The following is a 16,589-nucleotide window of genomic DNA, read 5'->3' on the forward strand; positions in this document are numbered from 1 at the left end:
CCCTCTGCTCGGCAGCTCTGGCAAGCGCCTCAGCAAGCGCCTTGGCGGACTCGTCAAGGGCGGACTCAAGCTCTGCAAGCAACCAGGAGAAATACCTCAACCACAAGCAAAGGAAACGGACAAGAAAAAGAACCAGGGAGGACCAAGACGTACCTCCGGCTCGGGCACGATGCTCCGAGGCCGCGACCTGGGCCGCGGCTAAGTCAGCCGCAAGGGTCTCGGCACGGCTTTCGGCCTCGGTAGCCCGGCCCTAAGATCGGTCCCGTTCCTCGACGACCTGGGCGAGCTCCGATCGCTGCCGTTGCGCCTCCGCACGTGCTGCTGCCGCCTCGGCTCTCAGGTCGGCGCAGAGCAGCTGGAGGTCCGCCACCTTGGCACCCTGCTGAGAAAGGCGCGCGGTAGCCCCGGCGAGCGAGGACCTCAGGGATCGCAGCGAGCCCCAGACATCAACCTCGCGGCGGATGAACGACGACTTGGCGGCGCTCCGGTCCGTCAGATCCTGGGGAAAGGAAACAGGGCGTCACGACGAGTGTCTCGACCATAGAAGGAAAAAAGGTATGCCCGAAACTGCTACCTGGAGGATTTTGGGGACGTCTCTGCAGAAAACCTCCAGCGACGACTGGAGCGACCCCACCGTTGCCTCTGCACACTCGCGGAGCTCACCCCAGGACTGGCCCTCCTGCTCATCATCGAGAACGAAGACGGGGTCCGAGGCCTCGCGGGTCCGGAATCGGAGCAACGGGCGCCGGGCCTCGGGGCTCCGCCGCACAGCGATGAGGCTGTCACCCGGCTGGACGGATTGCGCGTCCACGCCCACCTCTTCTGAGGTCTTGGGCGCCGACGCATCAGCCATCCCGACGCTGGCGGCAACTGGACGCCCTTCGACAGGGACGGCGGCAACCTCGGCGGTGGCAGGCGCCGGCATGACCGGCACGACAGGCGAACTCAGGGCCGCGTGGGCGTCAGCCGCCTCCTCAACCACGATAGCCGCCTCGGCTGAAGAGCCGGCCTCGGGAGCCCGCTCCTCAGAGATTGGCGACGCCCGAGCCCCCGGTGGTGAAGTACCCCGCGAAAGGGTCGGTGGAATGGCGCTGGCCACACAGTTCGGCGCCGTCTTGAGGGCCTTCCGGGGTGCCAGGTCGGTCTGGCCATGACTTCGCTTGCTGAATAAAAAAAAGAGAGAAGGAAAGAAAGATCACGACCGAGACATATGAATGGGAAGCCAAGACGAAGACATTCCGAGATACTCACCCACTTCGGGCCATGATCCACCGCGCCTGGGGGGAGCCTTCTTGGATCCCGGCTCCCGAAACAGCCGCCGAGGTCCGCTTCGCCGGCGCCTTCGGCACCACCCTTGCTTGGGGCGCCCGGGAAGCGGACTCCCCGGGCACGGCTGCGATGACTTGAGGGTCACCCCCATGCGCCACCGACATGAGCGGCGGCCCCAGGGGAACAGACGCCTTGGCCTGGACCTCCGGAGCTGCCTCAGCTCCTCCGGCTGAGGGGTCAGGTGACCTCTCGGTTCGCCCCCGTGCCTCGGGTCGGGAGCCCGACGCCCCGACTTCGGGGGCTGACGGAGTCGGCCCGCTCGGGGGCTGGCTCGACGGCTCCTGGCCACACCCCAAGCCGGGGCTGAGGCCGAGACGGGCAGCCATGTCATCCTCTTCATCATCATCATCGTCATCATCGTCGTCGGGCGTCTCCGGCGACGGCTCCCTCGGGAGTCCGTCCCTCTCCTGCTGGCGACGGCGCTTCTCCAAGGCGTCCCGAGCCCGCCTCCGCTCGCGGGCCTGGGCCTTCTCCGCGTCCTTCTTTTTCTTCTTCTCCTCTGCGGCGACCCGCCGCGCTGCACGGTCCACCGCGTCCTCCGGGACCCGTGGCCGGGAGGGTTTGTGCCACCCCACATCCTAAAAGGAGGGGAGAAAGGAACCCGATCATAAGGGCCCGGAGCGACCCGATATACGAAGAAGGAAGGAGCGAACACTCACCAAAGTCACACACCCCTGGTCGGGGCGCATCCGAAGCTGGGAGTATGCGTGGGGGTCCGGCTTCCCCATCGCAGCCGACACCCGCCATTGGAGAGCGTTGAAGGGGAGGGGATCAGGGGACATTCGCGAGTCCTCCCAGTCAGCTTCCGGGGTCATCTCCCAGAGCGGCAGCCACCGCTCCGCCAATGGAAGCACCCTCCGACGGTGGATAGCGGCGATCACTCCCGCAGCGGTAAGTCCCCCCTCCCGCAACTCCTTCAGGGCCTGGAGAAGGGGTTCGAGATTTTTTTGCCTCTCGTGCGGGGTCCTGTGGCGCCAGGCGTCGGTGGCAGCAGTAACAACTCGCTGGGAGAACGGTGGGAGCAACTCACCGTCATTCCGGAGGTAGAACCACCGGCGCTGCCACCCCTTGTTCGAAGACGCAAGAATGGCAGGAATGTACTGCAACGCCCGCGACTGCCTCAACAAGAGAGTGCAGCCGCCGGCCCGCACCGCAGCACGGATCCTCCTCTCCCCTGTCGACAAAGCGAAAGGCTCGGCGAGGAAGAGGTGAGTCCACAAATCCCAATGAGGGGCGATCCCCAAGTACCCTTCGCATACCGCTACGAAGATAGCGGCCTGCGAGATGGAGTTGGGGGAGAGGTTGTGCAACTCCACCCCGTAGTGGAATAAGATGGCCCGCATAAAGCGGCCCGTCGGCACGCCGAATCCCCGCTCATGGAAGGAGACGAAGCTTACGACATACCCCGGCGGTGGGGACGGAGCGGCTCCGCCCACGGGAGGAATCCACTCTGGCCGCTGCTTGTCGGTGAGGGGGCGGAGCAAACCCTCGCCGACCAGCTCCTCCAGATCACTCGCCGTCACCGTGGAGAAGGGCCACAGATCGCGCGGGGGGATTATGGTCACTCGATCCGCCATCATCAAAATGGAGGAGATGGCGGCGCGGGGGGCAGGGAGAGCGGTTTCTCTCTTCTCCGACTAAAGTTTCCCGGGTTGCGAAAACCTAAAGGGAAAAGAAGGGAGCAGAGCGAAGAACCGTCACCGGACCCCCTCTCAAGTATATGAAGGCCAGGGCGAAACCGTTTCCAGCACACCGCCCGGACCGGACGCGGGATTCAAAAAGCGCGAAGCGGAACAGCCGTTCCTCGAACGGCTCGCGCACGCACAACGGCCGCCCCGCCAACCACTCGCTCCGTCGCATTAACTCCGCGGCGGGACACGCGGCGCCTCTGGCGGGAGAAGCGCGCGATGCTTCGCCTTCGCCGTAATAATCGCGTCAAAAAGAGGTACGCCACGTCGTTCGATTTCGTATCCTTTTCCTTTTTCCTCTTTCTCTATCTCTTGCAACAGGGACCGGGAAAGGGGGATACCCCGAAAAGGATCCTTCTCCGCGAAGGAAACGGGCTCCGAGCCCCCCCTACTGATCAGGGGTTCGAAGACTGGCCCTCCGAAGGGTTCAACAGTCGCCTCAGATCGCGTGGGCCCGACACCCACTACTGGTCAGGGGTTCGAAGGCCAGCCCCCCGAAGGGTTCCATGGCCGCCTCAGGCTACTCGGGCTCCGCGCCCATTACTGATCAGGGGTTCGAAGGCTGGCCCCCGAAGGGTTCACAGTCGCCTCAGACACCGAGCGAGGGATGACCAGGGGTACGTTCGATACATAACCGAGGCTCGGGCTGCGCTCCCGAGGTACCCTAGGACATTTCCGAGACCAGCGGGAACGATCTTGTAACGGAATCCCATCGGAGGGAGGCATCGAGCCCTCGGACCCCGTCGCCAGGGGACCGGGTCCGGCAAATCACCCGCAGGTACTTTTGGGCGTGCCTCTGGGCCCCTAGCCGACCCCCAACGAACGGGGCACGGACGTCCACTCGGATTACCCGCTTGCAGCTCACCGGAGACACCATGTTCGGTGCCCATCGAGGGTAACATGGCGCACTCCCCCCTCCTCCTTGCGGAAAGGCGACGTAGGGGCGTATGTAAAAAGTCGAGTCTGTCCCTGATCGTCCTCTCGCCCTGTGCAGAGGCTCGGGGGCTGCTCTCGCAAATACCAGCCCCGGCCAAACCGTTGACAGCGTCAACATACCAGCCCGAGAGCTTGGGCCCCGACCGTGCACCCGGGCTACGGCCAGTTCGCATGAGGGAACGACCAGACCAGCCAAAGCATTACGCAAGGTATTAAGACCTCGAAGGAGTGTAACCACTCCTCCGAGGCCTCGGGGGCTACACCCGGCGGGTGCGCTCGCGCGCACCCACCGGAACAAAATGCAACCGAGAAAGGCTGGTCCCCTTGCAAAAAAGTGCGACGAAAGCCTCCAAGCGAGTGCTAACACTCCCTTCGAGGTTCGGGGGCTACTGTCGGGGACCATAATTAGGGGTACCCTCAAGACGCCTAATTCTCAGCTGGTAACCCCCATCAACGTAAAGCTGCAAAGGCCTGATGGGTACGATTAAGTCAGGGATCAGTCCACATGAGTGACTCGATCACGCTTCACCCGAGCCTAGCCTCGGCCAAGGGCAGCCGACCTCGAGAAGACTTCTGTCTCGCCCGAGGCCCCCCTTTTTACGGCGGACACATCACCGGCTCGCCCGAGGCCTTGGCTTCGCTCAGAAGCAACCCTGACTAAATCGCCACACCGACTGACCAAGTTGCAGGAGCATTTAACGCAAAGGTGGCCTGACACCTTTATCCTGACACGCGCCCCCCGGCAGAGCCGAAGTGACCGTCGTCACTCCACCGCTCCACTGACCAGTCTGACAGAAGGACAGCGCCGCCTGCGCCACTCCGACTGCGGTGCCACTCGACAGAGTGAGTCTGACAGGCAGTCAGGCCTTGCCAAAGGCGCCACGGCGAACTCCGCTCCGCCCGACCCCAGGGCTCGGACTCGGGCTAAGACCCGGAAGACGGCGAACTCCGCTCCGCCCGACCCCAGGGCTCGGACTCGGGCTAAGACCCGGAAGACGGCGAACTCCGCTCCGCCCGACCCCAGGGCTCGGACTCGGGCTAAGACCCAGAAGACGGCGAACTCCGCTCCGCCCGACCCCAAGGCTCGGACTCGGGCTAAGACCCGGAAGACGGCGAACTCCGCTCCGCCCGACCCCAGGGCTCGGACTCGGGCTAAGACCCGGAAGACGGCGAACTCCGCTCCGCCCGACCCCAGGGCTCGGACTCGGGCTAAGACCCGGAAGACGGCGAACTCCGCTCCGCCCGACCCCAGGGCTCGGACTCGGGCTAAGACCCGGAAGACGACGAAACTCCGCCTCGCCCGACCCCAGGGCTCGGACTCCGCCCTAGCCTCGGCCGAACGACCTCCGCCTCGCCCGACCCCATGGCTCGGACTCGGCCTCGGCAACAGAAGACGGACTCAACCTCGGCTTCGGAGGAGCCCCCACGTCACCCTGCCTAGGGCACAGGCCCGCCACGTCAACAGGAAGCGCCATCATCGTCCTACCCCGAATCGACTCGGGTCACGGAGAACAAGACCGGCGTCCCATCCGGCCAGCTCCGCCGGATGGGCAATGATGGCACTCCACAAGCTCTGTGACGACGGCAGCCCCCAGCTCTCTTACGGAAGCAGGGCGACGTCAGCAAGGACTCGACCGCTCTAACAGCTGTCCCTCCGCCAGGCTCCGTCGCACCTCCGACAGCCACGACATCACGCCAGCAAGGTGCCAAGACCTCTCCGGCTGCCACATTGGCATGTACCTAGGGCGCTAGCTCTCTCTCCGCTAGACACGTAGCACTCTGCTACACCCCCCGTTGTACACCTGGATCCTCTCCTTACGACTATAAAAGGGAGGACCAGGGCCTTCTTAGAGAAGGTTGGCCGTGCGGGACCGAGGACGGGACAGGCGCTCTCTTGGGGCCGCTCGCTTCCCTCACCCGCGTGGACGCTTGTAACCCCCCTACTGCAAGCGCACCCGACCTGGGCGCGGGACGAACACGAAGGCCGCGGGACTTCCACCTCTCTCACGCTCGGCTCCGGCCACCTCGCCTCTCCCCCCTTCGCGCTCGCCCACGCGCTCGACCCATCTGGGCTGGGGCACGCAGCACACTCACTCGTCGGCTTAGGGACCCCCCTGTCTCGAAACGCCGACAAGTTTCTCCTACAAGTCTAAACCACACCCCCTAAATGGTCAAGGTTTGATAATAGAATGTAGTTCGGCTGCGGGGACAAGCTGCAGATCACCGGACTTCTGACATACTTGACATCCTTTGTAATACTTAAAACAATCAGCTATCATGACAAACCGATAGAAGCCAGATCTTCTCAACAGCCACTACATCTTTGGAGTCGATTGATGAGTACCACAAATCTTTTCATGCACTTCGGTCATGATAATATAACATCATATGGGCCAAGCATTTAAGGAGGACATCGTCAACAGTTCGGTGGTAAAGTTCATTATCAATTAAAATATATTTGAAAGTTGTACACTGAACATTCCTATCTGTACTAACATTGGGATTATATAGATAATTAATTATAGGTGTACTCCAACCAATTACATCGGCTATATTGTTAGCCGAATTGATTAAGGAGACGTCCCTGGTACCGTCGGACGGTCCGACTATGTAGCCCGGACGTTCCCCGACCTTGGAATTTAGTGCAACGCCTGTCATCGGACTTTTAGAATTAAAATCTTCCTCGCTTTATATGATAACCATCTTGCGCCAAATTATTAGCTCTACAATTCTCAGCTCTGGATATATGTGGAATATCTAATTCGTCAAAAGAACATATTATGTCCCAATATTTTTTAAGATAACTGTTTAAAGTGTCATCTAAACATTGATATTCCTCTAAAATTTGCTAGACAACTAGCTAAGAATTACCAAATGTCCTCACATGCTCCACTCCCATATAATCTAAAAGCTCTAAACTGAATAAGAGGGCTTTATATTCGACTTGATTATTAGTGCAATAAGTTTTCAATTCGCTATAGAAGGCAAAAGATACATTACTTGGTGAAACAAGCATGATGTCAATCCCTTGTCCCTCATTGCATATCGATCCATCAAAATACAGAGTCTAGTAAGTAATAGTGAAATATGATATGTCTAGTTCCCGAGTATCACTAATCCATTATTCTATAATAAAATTAGCTACAACCTAGCTTTTCATAGATTTTAATGATTCATAAGCCAAATCATATTCTATAAATGCATAAGCCCATTTACCAATCCTACCATTTGTGTGGGTCTCCTTAATCAGCTGTTCTTGGTGCTCCTCGAATTCCAGCTGATCTTCAGCCGACAGAATCTCCATAGTTGGCTCAATGATGTTGCTGGGAAAGACATCGAGGTGATCTCTTGAATCTCCTATTGAGGGCACGCCTTGTCTCTAGCGGAGTCGACAAAAAGTGTGTTGGCACTGATCTAGACGTCAATCACTGCAAGGTGTACCAGCGACGATGCTCTCTGCGACAGCGCGGATGGTCTGCGACTGTGACAGGAGCGAAGTCTTCTCTGTGCTGAGCCGGATGGTCCGCGTGTGCGCAGAGGCGGCGGCGTTCGGCCACATCACCTGGATCTGACCGTCCGGGACCCATCAGGGAGGAGAGATCCTATGGCTTATATTGGGATCGACAGGCCATCCAAGACGCCTCCAGACAACTTAGAATCGAAGAGGTGAAGATTGAGGTGAAAAGGACTATGTTACTGTCTACTCCTAGGACAAAAAGTAAAGGAACGGAAGATATTATGATTTGATTTGATTCGATTGTTGATAATTCAATCGGTCGTTCAAATGTATAAGGGGGTCGGGGCGTCCTCCAATAACTCCCTCGAGTTTAGAGGGATAAACACGCGTGGAGAAAAGAGTTGATCCACCTGATCTATTCATATCGCGGACCGTCCAACTACGCGGTCGGACCGTGCCTAATGCCACAAATGTTGTTCAACACTTAGCTTATTTGTCTCTACCTGTTCTCGTGTTTCTTTTATCTGGTTTCTTTCTCTTTTTAGCAAACCGTCTGACCGTCTATATATCACGGTCTTAGCAAACCGTGTGACTGTCTACATATTACGACGATTAGTTGCTTCATGACTATGAGATTAATACTCCGAACTTTGCAGGTCACTAGTTTTGTGCCCTATAAACTACCATAAACTATATAAAGTTATGGAACTAACCTAACTGGAATCGCATCGCCTGGACTTTTACGGATAACAAAACAATAATGTTGTTTTAGAGTACGACAGAAAATTAATCAACCTCTAATTTCTTAACCAATCAAGAACCATTAAATGATTAATATTGCAAACTATTGCAGGTCACTAGTTTTATGCTCTATAAACGATCTAAATGATCTAATATAATATAAACAACTGAATTTACCAAGTCAATCTAGAATCAAAATCTAGACATACAATACAATCAATGAACAAAGCGAGATGAACGATATTACCACATCTTGCATAATCAACACATTAATCTCCAATATTTATATATATAAGCTGTTTTATAAAAGAATCAATGAGTTCCTCAAGATCTCTAAAAATCCTAGATTAATCTTTTAATAGATCTAATCTAGTGCCTAAATATCTCTCAAATCAAAACAAAACAAAACAAAACTAAAGGAACGAATATCTCCCTCGAACACGAATTTCTCTTGGACCACCAGCGGCTGACTTAGGCCGCGTTCTCCCATCCTGGGTGCACCCCTTCACGCGGGCCGACGCCCAGCTGGGCCTCGCTCCTCCACGCAGCAGGCCGCCTTTACTTTCACGTCATAGGTCGCGCCCGCTCCAGCTGACAGGGCGCCCTCCGCGCCAATAGTCCTGGGCCGGCACCTTCATCTTGGGCCGCCTGTGGAATGGCCGCCGAGTGGGCTGCCCCAAACCCCTCTGTTGTGCCGCACGCGCACAGAGAGCAAGGCCAGTCCGGTTTTGGTTGCATCCGCCAGCTCTTGGCCCGGTGCTTCACACGCACTCACGGCCGAGTGACCCAGACTGGCAATCAATTTTCCCCCCTTTTTACTTTTCTTTTTCTTTCATTTTTTCCTCTTTTTTCTCCTTTCTAGGCATTTCATATATATCTACAACACACGCGATGGTCATTTGCAACAGTATGAAACATCTCACACATCATCTTTGATCAAGAACCTCAGTTAATTTGTTCCTAAACTTAGTCCCAAAACTTAGTTTTGGTACCTCATTTCCTCTCCACTTAACACAGAAAAGTAAAACTTAGTTTCCGTACCTCACTTAGTTTTGGTACCTCATTTCCTCTCTACTTAATACATAAAAGTAAAACTTAGTTTCCGTACCTCATCACCTCTCTACTTAATAGAGGAAACTAGTTTTCATCGTCGCCACCGGCCCATTTTGCCTCAACCAACACCTCGATATCAATAATCCATACAACCGAGTACGAGGGCAAGCCCACGACTTGATTTAAGGTTAATCTAAGAAAAAACACAGCACCAAGTGTGTTACATCAATATCAAAACATATATTTGCACACATACATTACTTCCAAATTATGTTAATAATCACTTGCAAAGCCTATGCCAATTTTAAAGCAATGTTCTAATGTTAACTAACACAATATTTTCATCACACAGGATTTCACACTTCTAGTCTTGCCTTGGGACTCCTATTGGTCTTAAGCTAAGGTTTGGAATGATCGCTAATAGTGATTTGTCCAAGGAGAATTCCATAATTCTGGTTAGGAGTGGAGCAGCTTACTCATCTCTATCACCATATTCAAACTCCATTATGTAAAATAGTGCAAAACTGTATTTTAGGTAACCATATGGATAATCTGCTAGACACAGTCTAATGGACTTTAGATTTTACACTATAAAATTTAAGATGAACGAATCGGCTTAGGATCAAGCTCTATTTCTATTTATTTTGAACTAAAATTAATTAAGAGCCCTAACTTATTATGAAGAAACGGATTGTGATTCATTTACCACCCCTAGTTCTAGTCAAGTCACCAAACACTCTAGCGACAGCAACCCTCGCCTTCTTAAGCTTGCCTCTCAGGTATCGAGAGCCTAATAGAGGAGGGTTACTTACGAGCAGTTGAGCCATCTCCTTTCTCAGGCACTGTTTGGTATAGCTCTAGCTCTAAGAAATTTGATGGAGTTGGTGGAGCAGGTCATTGGGCGCTCTAAAAAATCGTGGAGATGGAACTGTAAGCCTTTAAAATACATTTAGATAAGTTATTTTGTTTATTATTTAGATTAAAAATAATTTTTAAAACTATTTAGATTGACGTTATAAACTACAACTCCACAATGGAGCTAGAACCTGGAACCATTCCAAACACCCGTTAGGGCTGGTTTGGTGGACAAAAAAATGAAGGGGATCCATTGTGAGGAATCCCAAACACTCCTTTAGTGTACCTAGTGGGTGTATCCCTAAACTTCATGTTAAGTTTATAATGTAAATTTAAATAGTTTAAATATTTTAATCTAATTAAAAAACAAAATGACTTATCTAAATATCTTCTAAAAATCACAACTTTAGCTCCACCATTTTGTTGAGCACTTTAATGATCTATTCCACTAACACCACTAAATTTTTTAAAGCCGAAGTAGTACCAAACAAAACCTTAGAGCATCCCTAAAAGACTCTTCTTTTTTGGCTCTCCATTTAACTCTATATTTACTTTTCCATAAAGATTAGACTATATATATAGCATCACGCTCTAATAGACTATCTATTTAGTTTGGTTAGTCAGAATGACTAGCTAAGTTTGGCTAGTGAGGAAGCTAATTTGGAGAGTCGGATAGCTTAGCGAGTTAGATGACTAATCTATTGGAAAATTATTTTATTCTTGAGTAGTCAAAATTTAGCTTGACGAGTCATTTGACTAGTCTCTTGAAGATGTTCTTACATGTTACAAAAGTAATGGCCGGCTCTAAATAAATTAGCAATTCTCTGCCACTACTGTAAGAACCAACTTCTGAGACGGACAAATTAATCTGATAATTGCACGTGGTAAATAGAACTAATTAATTAAACCATACATAATCTCTCTTTCGGTTAGTGGAAATAATAACCACAAAAACGATGATGCTTTAGACACTGACCAAATTTTGATGCGACCCTGGTGTCACATGCCCCTCAGCACACTTCCAAATCACCAAGCTACGGCCGGCTGGCTGATTAGGACAGTTCAAGTGCTCAAAGTCCAAACCGTACGGCCAATTAAGTTGATGTTTTTTTTTTTTTGTAAATGGTTCATGCAGAACACAGACCGGTTATAGTCTGTCTCAAGCGGTATTCTCTATATTTCACATATATGTTTATCCTTTATGAACTACTCTAAAGAGTTCTCCTCCTTATATCTCATCCATCTCTAACGCAGTTCTCTATATCTGGTCCTCTATATATCAAACGCTCATATTACATATATATTTTTTGCTCCAGATTTTTATAGGTACACATTTCTCATACCTTCAAATATCGTATGCATATTTTAGTTTTGCTTAATGTATTAAGTATAAAAATAGATAGAAAAGAGTAGATAAGAGAGTCTATATATATAAAAGATAAAAGAATGTTCTCTATCTTTAGAAGAAATTTTAGAGTGCACCATCGTATACTACATAGGAGATAATCTTCTTTATATTTACGGTACAAGATCATATAGAGTTTCCCGTTGGAGATAGCGTTAGTTGATCTTGGTTGTTATTTGTTGTGTTTGTTGCTTTCCTATATTTCGCTTAGTCCGAGTTTTCTTCTTTTTATTATAATCAGAGGGCCTTCTGCTGATTTTATTTTTAAAAGGTCTAAGGTTTTTTTTCTTACATCCCTAAATATTTGTAGAATCATAATTAAATTTTATGGAGCAACTAGGATCTTCATAACTTATTTATAAGATAGTTACAAATTTTTACATTTATACTTTCAATAGGGAAGAAGCTTCTAATACTGAATTAACCCTAGTGATATCAAAATTGACGAAAAATTGTAGTGACAAAAAACTTTAAGCGCTAGTTTGGGAACCCCGTTTTTTCAAAAAAAATTTATTTTCCCAGGTAAGAGCTAGTTTGAGAACCCTATTTTCCCAAGAAAAATTAGTTTATTTTTCCTTGGGAAAATGAAAATCTTTCGGGAAAATAGAGTTCCCAAACTAGTCCTAAATTAGTTCATTATCTCTTGAGAAAATAATAATCCCTTGGAAAAATGAAGTTTCCAAACTAGCCCTAAGCATTTTTTTCCTAAGATAATATCCTCGGTCGATATATACAATTTGAACTGAAAACTGAATTAGTATGAGCGTGATGTGAAACAAAAAAAAAGGCTGATGGCATATGATAGACATCGGATCAGGAATAATAAAATCTCAAGAACTCTTGCAGCTCATGAAAATAAACTCTATATCTACCACTCGAATTGGTAGAGAAGGAAAACGGAGTTGAAGAACATAGTCTTTCTGACTTCATTTCTTGGGTCCATCCCAAGATAAGACAGTCAACCATGGCGGCTCTCTATTATTCAGTTTCGTTCTCCAAAAGATCACTCGATGATCTCCTGCCCTATATATAGCTAGCTGATTGTCCACTCATAAAAGCGTACTCAAGGACAGACCAGAAAAACTGATGACCTAATTACTGAACCACCGTACATCTAATATACGTGTTTAAAAATTAAAGGACCATCATCTTTACGTGTGGGGGTGCTTCCAAAACACTTCATAAAAAAGCCTTAATTTAAGCTCTGGAAGAAAACATGTCTGTAGTCTTTTTTTAATTATTATCTCAACTAGTAACTTAATGCTATTATATTTGTCAAATGTGCAAATAACATTATTCTACTGCGACCATATATGAACGTGCTAGCTATATGCAGCTCGGTTACAAAAATAAATTCACAGTTATTTAAAAGACACTGGCACTATATATTCAGCAGAGACCTGCTGGCTGATATAACTGGGTATAAACCCGTCGCAAAATAAATACACCTTGTTCTTAGTGTGGCGTTTGTTTTCTAAATGTTCAAAAACATATGCATCTTGCATTTAATAGACATATGCCTTGGATTTGTATATAAAATACAATGTTATCTTTCCTCATAGAAAAAAAAAGAATGAAAAAGGTCGTAGACTGCTGATGCTTCCTCATATTAATACATATATGCATGCGTAGGTTATGGCCATGTTGTGCTGGGTGCTTGTTTAGTTTTGCTCATCATCAAACTCCATTTGAAAACTATGAGTTGGATCTTTTCTGACCCTGTTATCTTCAAGCTGATTCATTCAATCACATTATTTGGAAAGCCACACACACACACACAGAAAGGTCCCTCTCGCTACGTCATAACACAAAAAAAAACAAGGCCAAAGAAAAACGTCAAGTGCATTGCATATCAACGTACTGATACAATAATAGATATCTCATTATACCTTTTTATCTTCAGCATTCAGTGGAGTTCGATCTGAATTTCTTTTAAAAAAATATATATTAGTGGGGCTAATTTATGTGGTTCCTGGCATGCATGGTTGCTCAAAATGCATCACAGGTGTCATCCGAAACTTTTGCACAGTACGTAGTACAAGCGTGGTCGCCATTGCCGAATTTTTTGTATTTTAGCCCCTAAACCGAAGTAAATTTACGTTTAGACCTAAAAAAATTTTAAATGCAGTTTTGGACCCTTTGCTCGGCGCCATAGGCCGTGGCGCCGAGCTAACACAGCTCGGCGCCACAGCCTATGGCGCCGAGCTCTGACGTGGCCGCAACGGCTAGTTGCGTCCAGGGCTTACCTGGCTCCGACGTGGCGGCGGCGCGGCCTCGTAGCTCGGCGCCACAGATCTTGGCGCCGAGGTACGAATGCCTATAAAAACGCCCGCGCGGCTGGCCGAGAGCAGCTCATTTCATCCCATTTCCAAACTTCGTCAAAAATTGCTGGATTCAAAGATTTGAGTTGGTTCACTTCGTAGGCCAAGGTATGATTTCGAACTGATTCGTTTTGTATATTGGGTTGTTAGTTAAATAATTTGTATACACCTATTATATTATTATTTCGAATATTAGTTTGTGTAGACTTATTATAAAGCATAATAGGTACAAGTGATAATTATAATCGTTTATTAGATGAAAGACATGTACCGAGAGGCGTTGTGGCAGAAGAGAGGTCGTCCTCGGGAGTTATATCCGGACGTATCTAGTAAGGATGCTCCTGTTCCTCCTGAACTCCCCGTGCCTAACTGTGACTGTGGCAGACTGGCTTGGGTACATCAATCACAACATCCAGACACGGCTGCTCGCTGCTACTACCTTTGTGGCACTTTGGACGTACGTAGCTTATGACTTGTCACTTAACTTTGTTCGCGTTCATTATTTTGTAGATATGTAATAGTGCATCTTTCCATTATTTTAGGGACATCATAGGTGTTTCTTTTTCCAGTGGATCGATGGTCCTGATAAATTTGACCCTCGATATCTTCTTTTCGTTAATTGGTTGAGTGGAAGGACCAGTCATGAGCGTTTTAAGCGTTGGGTACCTCCTCCCCCGAATCCTCCACCAATGACGGATGCAGAGAAGGAGGTAGCAACAGAAAGACGGATGGACTCACCGCCTCGATGCGATTGTGGAGACCGTGCTGTCATCGACGAAGACTATGACAAGCAGTTCTGTTGTCCGAACATTGATTATGTGAGCCCATTGATACGCTAAATATATGAACTAGTTTTTATTTACAATAAATTACTAATTTTTTCTCCTGCAGCCATACGGGTGGCGTAAGTGTCGTTTCAGAGAGTGGTTGTATGGTCCTTTGTCCCATTGGCCAGAGCCAGAGGTAAAGGAAAAGAGATACATGGGGTGGGCGGCAGAAGAGGTCAAATTTGATCCAGTACTCTGCAAATGCGGTATTGAAGCTAAGTATGGATTAGTTCCTTCGGAGCTTGGTGTTGGATATTTTTGTGGACATATGGTCGATTACGATGAGGTTGGTATTTTTTTTTGCACCAGATGTAATGTTATAGCGGTACTTACTATTTTTTTGTAGGAGACGAGGAAATGCAGTTGGGAGAGTTACGACGACAAAGGAGAGGTGATGCGGACAATAGAGTCCAAGAGAATAATGGGACAGAAGATGCGTTGTGGATCTCAGCTCGTTGATTCGTACATTAACGATCGCATACGCGACATGCGTAGGGAAGCAAAGTCTGCCTTTTATGATAGCCCGAAGCGTGCAGAGTATAGGAGGTTGAAGGCGGCAGATGAGAAGAGAGCACAGGATGCAAGGGAATGGGAAGCGGCTCAAGCCGAGAAACAGATGTTGGATAATCTTGCTGATCGCCTGAAGGGAAGTAAGTGAGATAAATGATATTATAATTATGTTAGTACAATTTATTTATCCTGACTTTGCTAACTTAATTTTCTCATTATATTTGCAGAGATTGGAAGCGGCGTAAACTATTTGGCCGATGAGGCGCATGCGAGATATGTTCAGGATAAAATGGCAACGGTTGAGCTGATGGAGGAGGAGGACGACGACACATCTAGGACGACGACGACTCATTCTCATAGTTCAGATCCCCCTGCTGGTCCCATTCATCAATGTAATCACGATGGTGCGTCTCGAAGTCCGTGACCTTCTTCTGTCTCTGTCTGTCGAACCTGCAAAAGTTAGAACCATATATTAGCGACTAACTGATATTTCAATTATTAGTTAGAATAACAAGTGCATGTAGTAACTCACTTATGAAGTTCTATTGAAGTCGAGAATGGCTCCACCGGAAACTCCTGGCGCAATCCGAACTGTCGAGCAACTCTGTGGGGCAAGTGGTACTCAACAGCATAAAAACAGATGAGGGGACACCTCATGAGGTAGAGGTTCTCGTCTATTGAGCACATGCTGCTCAACTGTATGCTGGCGAAATATGGATCAAGATACGGTTGCCAAGTCACCTGCAAAAGTTTTAGAAAGCCCATGTAAGCACGCTGGTGTCGTGTGATAAAAGTAGAAAGGACATGTAAAAAGAAAAAAGGAGACAACTCACCATCGATGGAGTAAGTGCGTCGAGCTCGTTTGAGTACTCCACGTAAGCACGCTGGTGTCGTGCGAATGGCTCCTCGACCTGGTCCCAGCGGTAAGCAGCCGTGGGCTTAAGCCGATGTCTGGCTACCACGAACCACTCACGAGGAGGAAACTCTCTGGGTCGCCCGACGGGTATGTGTGCCCACATCCACAGCTGTAGTAGGTAGACACATCCACCTAAGCTGGCGGTCCTCGACGAACGACGACAAGCCTCGCAAAGTTGCCTGTACAGGAAGGCCAACACTGCTGAAGCCCAGCTGTAACCTCCGGTCGTATCCCAGTCAGTCAGGCAGGGCAGAAACATCCATGACGCGCTGTCGCCTGTTGCGTCTGGAAAAAGAACTGAACCAAAGAGATGGAGAATCCAAGCTCGACAATGGTATCCAACCGTCTGCTCATCTGCACCAGGTGGACACTGCCCAAAGCTCTGCCTAAGCCAGGTCAGTGGGACTCCGGTGTTGTGGCTACCTCGTAGCTCATCCGGAAGCAGTTTCCCAAGAAAGGCCTCCACCCTCTGCCTCCAACCGCCTGGTGATGCCTGACCGGTCACTGGACGACCCATAATGCTGAGACCAAGAATCTTCTGGCAATCTTCA

The 16,589-nt window shown here is 49.4% G+C and overlaps 1 protein-coding gene across 1 annotated transcript; it reads right to left on the reverse strand.

The window, feature by feature from the left end:
* Window positions 1-15,454: 15,454 nt before the first annotated feature.
* On the reverse strand, window positions 15,455-15,955 carry LOC118472318 (serine/threonine-protein phosphatase 7 long form homolog). The gene is made up of 2 exons (XM_035960305.1): window positions 15,655-15,955; window positions 15,455-15,572 (listed from the first exon to the last, which is right to left on the reverse strand). The coding sequence occupies exons 1-2, from the start codon at window positions 15,885-15,887 to the stop codon at window positions 15,455-15,457; spliced, it is 351 nt and encodes a 116-aa protein (XP_035816198.1). The 5' UTR covers window positions 15,888-15,955.
* Between the last annotated feature and the right edge of the window lie 634 nt (window positions 15,956-16,589).

Source organism: Zea mays, chromosome 6 (genome assembly GCF_902167145.1).
Source record: "Zea mays cultivar B73 chromosome 6, Zm-B73-REFERENCE-NAM-5.0, whole genome shotgun sequence".
NCBI classification, from domain to species: Eukaryota; Viridiplantae; Streptophyta; class Magnoliopsida; order Poales; family Poaceae; genus Zea; species Zea mays.

Bases quoted from the DNA above. Each gene is read 5' to 3' on its own strand.
- LOC118472318 (XM_035960305.1), bottom strand. From the start codon at position 15,887: ATGGGCTTTCTAAAACTTTTGCAGGTGACTTGGCAACCGTATCTTGAT. The intron at 15,573-15,654 runs GTGAGTTACTAC...TAACTTTTGCAG, and splicing joins ACTTCAATAGAACTTCATAA to GTTCGACAGACAGAGACAGA.